This window comes from Chenopodium album, chromosome 24, assembly GCF_948465745.1.
Source record: "Chenopodium album chromosome 24, dcCheAlbu1.1, whole genome shotgun sequence".
In the NCBI taxonomy this organism is placed as follows: domain Eukaryota; kingdom Viridiplantae; phylum Streptophyta; class Magnoliopsida; order Caryophyllales; family Amaranthaceae; genus Chenopodium; species Chenopodium album.
Window position 1 is genome coordinate 9278116 of NC_137857.1, and position 9321 is coordinate 9287436.

The following is a 9321-nucleotide window of genomic DNA, read 5'->3' on the forward strand; positions in this document are numbered from 1 at the left end:
ATGGCTATCTTCTATACTCCAATTGCCCAATTATGAGTCAATCGAACTATCTCACTCGGATAATATTTTCTGGTTAAGTTGTGTGTTTTGAGAAGGAATAATTGGGGGGTTTTTATAAGTAAAAACAACCTAGGTTTTCCCGGATCAAAGAGATAGAATTGAGAACAAAGATAGAGATTCATCTTTGCTTGAATTTCGGAGGTAGTATTGATCTTCTTTGATTAAGGAAGATGATGGTAGTTTGGAGTCTTATTCTGGTTGATATTCACGCCCCTTTTCCTCTTCTTCTTATCTTTTATTTTTTTTTCTTTTCTTCTTGCTTTCTTTTCATTTGGTTGCACGTGATCTTCAGTGGTGACACAAGTGGGCTTCTTGAAGCTACTTTGCATTCTCCATTTCAAGTCCTCCTTATTATTTCCCTTTGACTTCCTACCAAAAATACACAACATAATATTAAGTATATATCACTTATTATAAAATAGTTATAAAATAAAATACTAACATAAAATAAGAACTATAAATATTAAATGGACTAAATTCATAAAATAAATAATTGAAAACGATTATAAGACTAATATTAGGGACTAAAAATATAGTATATTATGCACTTATCAACCCCACAATCAAAAGCCCACTGAAGGCCATACATGCATGCCAATGCCTCCGCATGTAAAGGAGAGGAGCAAACCCCGTAGTTACTACCACCACTGATCCGATCATCCAGTGGGTCGTCATTATCCATGCACCAAACCATACCTGCTTGTTGAGATTCTTTAAACCAAGAGCCATCTATTTGAAGAGAAGCTAAAGTACTCCCATGGGGAGCTAGGCCAAGCTGAGCAAGGTAAAACCCAGGCGGAGAAAAGGCACCACTATCTATCCCCGCAATATTAGGGGGGTTTTCTGAGTTGACAAAAATAGAATGAGTATCCATAACCTCGACCAACATAGAGTGAAACGGCCGAGACGGCGAGGAATCCCTAAAGATCCTAGAGTTACGACATAACCACAAGGTCCAAAGCGTACCGACGAAAGTACCAAGACGAGTACTAGAAGGACCATCCTGACTGATAAAAAGTCGGTTATATTCTTGGATCCAATCTGAGAGAGAAAGGTGTCCATTAAATTCTGAGCGAATGCCAAGGCATCCACCCCTCCAAACCGAGCGCGCATTACAACACATTCTGAATAGGTGCTGTAAATCCTCTGGTTCCGCAGAACAGAGGTCACTGAAAACATCCTGAATCGGAACTCCTCTGTGATTGAGTTCCACCTTGACCGCAAGAGCGCGGTGTAACAACTTCCATAAGAACAGCTTCCATTTAGATTGCAACTGGAGAGACCACAGAACCTTCCAGAAAGAGTCAGTAGCAGAAGGAGTAGAGGCCAGAGAAAGCTGTTGCTGAAGCATAGCATAACCAGTTTTAACCGTGAACTTTCCAGAAGAGGTACCCGCCTAGTAACAGAAATCATCTTGAGTTGTATCAGGGGCCTCCATTGCCAGGATAGTAGAAGCATCTGCAGGGACAAACGTGTCGGTAACTTTGGTAGAATCCCATCCCGTGGCCTGCTGATTAATGAAATAACTGACCGTATGAGGGGCCAAATATGGTAGAGGAATTCCAGGTTTGAACTCCGGAATGCTCCCATTGACCCACTTAGCTGAGCTAGCTAGGGTAGACTGGCCGTTACCAATTTTCCAGCTACAACCCTGTTTCAATAGAGCATCCGCTTTAAGTAACCCCCGAAGGCCATAAGAATGCCGACCAGAATAAAGGGGCCAAGTAGCAGGGGTATTGGAGAGAAAGGTTGTGCGAGCACCAAAAACTTTTGAGACTAGCAGCTGCGGGTTAGAAAAAAGTCGCCAAACCTGTTTCATTAACAACGCCTTATTTAAGGACGACACGTCGACACGCCGCGAATGCCCAAGCCACCCAACCCGCGAGGAAGGTGCATGGTTTCCTTATTAACCCAGTGCATGCCTTTATTATCCGAGTGCGCCCAGAAGAAGCGCATGAGCAAGGAGTCAATTTTCCCCGTAACAGAGACCGGCAACTCGTAGCAAGCAAGCACATGAGAAGCCATTGCAACAAGAATTGAGTTAATGAAAATTAACTTCTGCGATTGAGAAAGCCGGGTTGCATTTAAGCAATGGATTCTGCCAATAATTTTGTCGATGATGAATTGGAAGTGGTCTTTCTTCTTTCCAACGAAGTCAATAGGAGCCCCCAGGTGACGATCGAACACATGTACATGCTTCATTTGGAATATAGATTTGAACCCTTCCTTAAAAGGCGCCCCGATATTCGGGCTGAACTTAATCAATGATTTTGATAGGTTCAGCTCCTCACCAGAAATCTTTGTAAACCTCTGAATAATCTGCATGATATTAGTACACGAGGCAGTCGTAGGCCGAAAAAAGATAAGAGCATCATCCGCGAAGAATAGATGGGAGATAGTAGGGCTTGTTCTAGATAGCTTAATTCCCTGAAAAAGCTTCAAATCCTGGCCCAAATGCAGCATACGAGAGAAAATATCCATGCAGAATAGGAAAAGATACGGGGAGAGAGGATCACCTTGGCGAAGACCACATTGTGGTTTAAAGGTGTCCGAGGTAGTATCGTTAACCAACGATTTATAGGTTACTGTGGCGAGGCACTGTTGGATCATCTGTAACCAACGAGCCGGAAACCCATATGCTTGTAAGACCTGCAAAAGAAAACTCCAATGAACTCTATCATAAGCTTTGCTCATATCAATTTTTATCGATGCTAGCCAATTAGTGCCAGTTTTAGAGCCATTGATTTTTCTCCATCAGTTCATGGCTTAGCAAAATATTTTCCGTCATTACACGACCTTGAACAAAGGCATGCTGAGAATCCAAAATGAGAAGGGGAAGATATTGTCGTAATCTGGCCACCAAACACTTAGACGCGCATTTGTAAACTGTATTGCAGAGGCTAATCGGTCGTAAGTGGCCCATCTCTGATGGGGTACCAATCTTAGGAATCATAACAAGAAGGGACTGATTCCATTCCTTCAATAGATACCCCGAGTGAAAGAAACTCTGAATGCCAAGAACCACCGAATCTCCCACTACATCCCAGTGAGACTTAAAAAATTCAACTGTAATTCCGTCTGGACCTGGAGACTTACAATTCCCTAAGGAAAACATGGCTATACGAATTTCAGCGGCCGTGAAGGGACGTTCCAGATTAGCAAGTTGGGAGGAAGTGAACCGAGGAAGATCCAGCTCTCTCAGGACAGTGTCAATTTCCGAATCATAAGGAGGAGGAGTCTTCGATTTGAAGGTATTCTTGAGAGAATGCACTACAACATTCTGAACATCCGTCTGACCAAACTGAAGAACACCTTGGTCGTCAAGTAAAGAAGTAATGTAATTCTTCTTTTGGCGACTTTTGACTTTTGAGAACAGTAACTTAGAAGGACAATCACCATTGAGAATCCAATTTTTCTTACAACGTTGTCTCCAAAATTGAAGCTGTAGTAAGATACTATCCTTCGAAGTAACAATATTAGACATATACAGAGCCACATCAGGGACAGATAGAATTGATTCCCCTGCAACAGTGAGGTCTTTTGAAAAACTTCTTCCAATCCACACCCCAGAATTTCTTATTATTAAGACACCATTTCCTAATTAGAATCTTAACGTCGGCCAATTTTGTGGAGAGAATAAACATTGGCGAGCCATGAGTATGTCGTAGCCATGTTTCCCGAACAAAGTCATGTACCTGAGTATAGTCGAGGCACCAATTGTCCAATTGATAAGGACGATTTGACATATGGTGAAAGGGAGAGTCGTCGAACACTATAGCAGCATGATCAGAAACGAGGATTGGTTGATTTATCAACCGACTATCAGGATAGTTATGAAACCAATCTGGGGTCATATAGGAGCGGTCAAGCCGTTGTAAAATGAGTTTGTGTGCTTCCCGATTGTTTGTCCAAGTATAAGGGGGGCCTTTGAAGGGGGTTGAAATTAAGCTAGACTTTAACCTAAAATCAATAAAGGAATCCCAACCCTTAATTACACTTGAACCCCCCATCCTATCATAATTATGCTCAATTTGATTGATATCACCAATAATCAAACAATTAGGGGCAACGGCAAGTAAATCTAAAATCAAACCCCATACTTGAGGTCTATCTTCTACAACAGGAGCACCATAAACAAACATCACACATCTACTTATTTCATTAGGAACTTTTATATTACAAAGTACAACGTTTGAACAACAAAAAACGCAAGAAACATCTTCCGATCCAAACCCCAAAACCGCCAATCCTCCGCTACTACCAATCGAGTCAACCCCAAAAACCGAGGTAGGATTAGAACTAGTAAGTAAGCTAGTCACCAGTGAGACAGGCACTTTTGTTTCACTAAGAAACAAAAAGTTAGGAACAAAAGAGTGAAGTAACCAAAACACATAAGGGAGCTTGGGGGAGTTAACGTCATTGAGACCCCGACAATTCCATGATGTAACAATCATGGATCCCTTGGGAGCTGTGAAGGGCCAGCCGCCGAACCATCAGTTGCACGCCTAACAGAAGACAAAGTAACATTAGTAGCATTCAAAGACGATAAGATCCCTGTACCAAAAGAACCATCAGCACCATTAAGTTTCTGAAATTTTTGAGACGAAGAAACCCAACAGTCTATAAGCTTCCTCTTATATTTGACATGACCTGTATGACCCTTCCTTGATTCCACATTCAAGAGAGCAGAAGAAGAAGAGCCATGAAAGCCCAAATCAGCAGCTATGTCAACATCAAAGAAGCATTTGTCACGAGTGAATAACCCAGTTGGCGAAGGAGGGGTATAAGAGAAACCCCCTTTCCTGTATAAATTTCGATTTCTAATCTTGCGCCGCTTTTGATACCAAGTAGAACCTGCATACCCCAAGAAAGGAGCCTGATCATAAGACCTGCAGCGGTTAGACGATCCATGGCATTTGCGTTTCTTTGGTGAACCCCTCTCGGCCCCAGATGAAGATCAAGGAGAATACGAGGGTCTGTTGTTGGGCATCCCATGAAATAAACTTGGGTTAGGAGCAGCAGAGACATCTACTAGTTTATCAGACAGTGAGAGAGATGCAAACAAGGTAGGAACCGCAAAGTCCATCGAAATTGCAGCATCAGGTACCTAGGCAGACAGACCCCCGACCTGCACAGACTCATAAGTCACAGCAGCATAAGAATATCCAAAGCCAATAGAATAATTAGCAGCATAATTAATATCATCATAATTAATAGGAGCAGCATAATTAGAAGGAGAATTAAGAGCATGAGAATTATTAGCATCAGAAAAAGTAGCAGCAACATTATTAACATGATGCAAGGAAGAATCAGAGGCTGAGTCCTCTGATAATTAGCTCTCCTCAAGCGCAACAGAAATTCTGAACCCTCCCCCGAAAGTAGCTTGAGTACGAGTTGCTGTAAAGGGTGCATAAGGATCCCCAGAAAGCATGACAGCACGTTGATGGTGTTCTAGCGCCTCTGCAGCGCGATTTTCTTCAGCAAACCTCGTTGAGTTTGGATTGCGGTAGGACTCGGGAGTAGTAGGGTCCGTTTCAGAGGAATTAGTGGATGAATTTCCCTGTTCTGAAGCAGAATTGTAAACTGATTGCTCCGAAGAAGAAGAAGAAAAGGGGCCATTAATTAGATGCGACATATACCCATTCTCGTAAACCCCATTAATTGGGATGAATTCCGGCTCAATATTATCATTATTATCGCCATTAGGAGCTCCCTCATTCCCTTGAGCATCCGGATCATCATTATCCCCTGCACCCGAAGAGTCGGAGCCCGAGTTATCTGAGTTATCGGGCTCTCCACTTGCGTCTGAATCGGGATTATCATCCCCATGTTCATTGTTATCCTCAGGTTGTTGCTCATCCCCATCCGCACCAGAATTATCATCATCGTTGTTCCCATTATTATCACTATCACCCTCCATATTAGCAGCATCATTACTCGAACTACTATTACCGTGCTCAAAATCTTGTGCTAAGACAAGAAGATTGACCCTAGTGTTGCGGGTTGTGAAGACATCCTGAGTACCCTCAATCATATTGGTGTATAGAGGTCTAGTATTTGGATTATAGAGCACCGTATACCCTTGAGCCTCGAAAGCTTCCAGACGAGCATGAATCCTTCTAGTAGCCACATAATCCGAAGAGTGACAGAATTCATGATCATGACCCACGACACCACATTTGTTACAGAACAGAAACACCCCTTCATATCGAAAATAAATCCAAATGGGGTCAAATTCCCCGGGAACAAAACACCCTGGAATTAAAGGCTTAGACAAATCAACTAACAACTATCCCCGATATTCCGGCTCTTCCGGAAGCCCATCCCATCATAATCGAGTGTTTCGACAACCCCCACCAGTTTTAGGGTTTCTACAGCCCATTCCGGGTCTAGGATGCCAAAGGGGAGCCCATACACACGAACCCAAAGTCTAGTTATGTCAAAATTCACATTGGCAGGGACAGTAAACCTATTACATCTACGAACGTTGCAAATACGACCATCTAAAACGAAAGTGTGTTGCTCAAGTAAAGCCTCTACGTCCGCCAAATTTGAGCATGCAAAAACGTAGTAACAACCAGTACGATGCACTATAATATTACCTCGTGTGAGCCATTGAGTGTCAACCATTTGTTGAACGAGCGCTCGACATGGAGGATTGGGCCCAAAGAAACGCCCAATTACCGCTTTGTTCCAATCGATATTTGTTAAATAATTCTCCAATGGTTGATTTAAGTAAACCCCCGATTGGTAGACCGTCCAATAATTGTTGTGCGCCATTACGAAGAAGACAACACAGGCAGTAGTAATAAAGAAGAGTAGAGTAAGGCTGAGGGAAGAACGAGAAGTAGACTTAAAAAAACTAAGAAAGGTGGGGAACAGAGGAATTAATTCCTTATAAATTCCCTCCTAAAAAACGAAGGACACTAATCATTCACAAGGCCTTGGTCACAAACACGTGTAAACAAGAAGAAGTGATAAGTGTCAATTCATGTGAAGTGGGCTGAAGAACACCACCTTTGGCAGCAAGGAAGTTCACAAAATTATAATTAGTGTTTATAAAAACACAAGAAAATCTGATTGGGTGAAAACAAAGGGGTCCCAAGCTACTAATTAATTAAAACCGTAGTGATGGGGAACCTGTAGGTGAAAAAAAGAAGAGATTATTGTAAGAAACCCAAGAATGCTCAAGAACACAGACTTCAAACCCTAGAAACCTAGGAAACAAATTTGAGAATTTGAGAGAAAATAAGAGCTGCTTGCTTGAGAATTTGAGGATGGTTTTATTTTGTACGACAAGAATATTTCTACGGAAGCCAATTAAATAAACATTCACCATGAAATACATGTTTACGTACAACGAATCATCTCTATGATTTCCACTTCACTTGACATCATCTCAAAGCAAATTGAGTACATACTATCCTCACTCAATTCCTTTGTTGCTAATAATTTTACTAGTGTTGGTTTGATCTTTGCTAAACTCTTCAACAATGTTGTATGATCTTGCGCAACTTTCTTAGCGCGTTTGGATGCTCGTTTCCCATCCTCATTAAAACAACTATTCTAATCTTCTACTCGAATCCACACCCTTAAAATATTAAGAACATGATTGAATTCTTCGAAATTGTTATCATCAACCTCCTCTACATCCGAATATGTGCATATTATATTAACATTTATATTCAAGGCTTGTGGTCGAAAACCATCACTAGTACGTTCTATGATACACCCCTAAACCCTAGTAGGTTTAATAAACGGATCAAATCGGAGGTATGGATGTGGTTGAATAGGGTTATCAACTAAGCTTTCCAACACCTAATGACTATTCACTTCATGTTTTTGTGTTGCCTCTTCAACCATGACAACTTGCAAAAGCTAGCCATTCATGATTAGTATTTATATTATTGTCTTATTCAATTCGTATAAAAGGTTCAACCATACGATAAAGACCATTAAGAACAACCTTCTTATAGATAAAGACCATTAATATATATATTGTGGAAGGATATATTAACTTTTTTTTTATTCTTTTATTTATGTATAAGGTTAGATTTGTTTCCTAAATATATTCTTAAAAAAAATTAAAGACATATATTTATTGATGATTGATTATTGATTGATAGGTTACTCTTTGAGTTGCTCATCGCCATCAACATCAAGATGACAAAATCTGCGGCAAAAAAATGCTTATGAGTCTAGGACGATGAGGATTAGTCCTTAAACGGCGAAATCTATAGCAACTCATCATATAATTGGCGACTTGTTGAACAAAGGGTCAAATACGTAAGCCTGATGGTTTTTCTTTGTAAGTTGTGGTGAAGTTGAGGGAAAGCATTCCTAAGAATATCAATGTGCCACGTAGTCCCTTTTCTGTTGCGCTAAGTCAACGTAAGGATAAGGAGGATCGAACCCTCAACCTCTTATAAGAGCGAAACTATTTCACCATCTAAGCCAATTATCAAGTATGTTATTAATTTGTAAAAAAATTTATATAAGTGCAAACCACAGGTTCAATTTAAAAACAAATACTTTTAAAAAAAAACTCAATTTTAACAATGACAATTACAATTTTATAAAGCCTTTAAAAAAATTTATCGACTGCACGTCTACAACAATAGCAACCCGGACAACTCCTGGGCTACTCATTAGTTAGGAGTTAATAAGATGGTATAAGAGAGGTCAATTATTGTGAGAATTTTCATAGGATAGACATGAATTGAATATATATATATATATATATATATATATATATATATATATATATATATATATATATAGAGAGAGAGAGAGAGAGAGAGAGAGAGAGAGAGAGAGAGAGAGAGAGAGAGAGAGAGAGAGAGAGAGAGAGAGAGAGAGAGAGAGAGAGAGAGAGAGAGAGAGAGAGAGAGAGAGAGAGAGGAAGGCTCATGTAAGAACCCTCCTCTATATAAGAACCCAATCTTATATAAGAACCAATCTCAGCCCTTTATTAGTTTTTATCTAACCATCTAAAATGATCCTTTAGTAATGGCATTTCTGTAATTTTGAGAATTTTGTATTTAGAACATAGAAAAACAAATTTAGAACATAGAAAAAAAATTTAGAACATAAGTAGAAAAAATTTAGAACATAAGCAAAAAATTTTATAACATAAGAAAAATAATTTAAAAGATAGCAAAAATTTAGAACATAAACAACCAAAAAAAGTTAGAACATAAGAAAAATAATTTAGAACATAAGTTGAAAAAAATAATTGTAGCATAGGTAAAAATTAATAAC

General features: G+C 39.9%; 1 protein-coding gene across 1 annotated transcript; it reads right to left on the reverse strand.

Moving 5' to 3' along the window:
• Window positions 1-577: 577 nt before the first annotated feature.
• On the reverse strand, window positions 578-1879 carry LOC145610523 (uncharacterized). The gene is made up of 2 exons (XM_081665846.1): window positions 1502-1879; window positions 578-1456 (listed from the first exon to the last, which is right to left on the reverse strand). Exons 1-2 carry the CDS (start codon window positions 1877-1879, stop codon window positions 578-580), a joined length of 1257 nt encoding a protein of 418 aa, XP_081521972.1.
• Between the last annotated feature and the right edge of the window lie 7442 nt (window positions 1880-9321).

Excerpts from the sequence above, each read along its gene's own strand:
- LOC145610523 (XM_081665846.1), bottom strand. The coding sequence starts at position 1,879 with ATGAAACAGGTTTGGCGACTTTTTTCTAACCCGCAGCTGCTAGTCTCA. Across the intron at positions 1,457-1,501 it reads CAGATGCTTCTACTATCCTG|GCGGGTACCTCTTCTGGAAA; the intron begins GCAATGGAGGCC and ends TTCTGTTACTAG.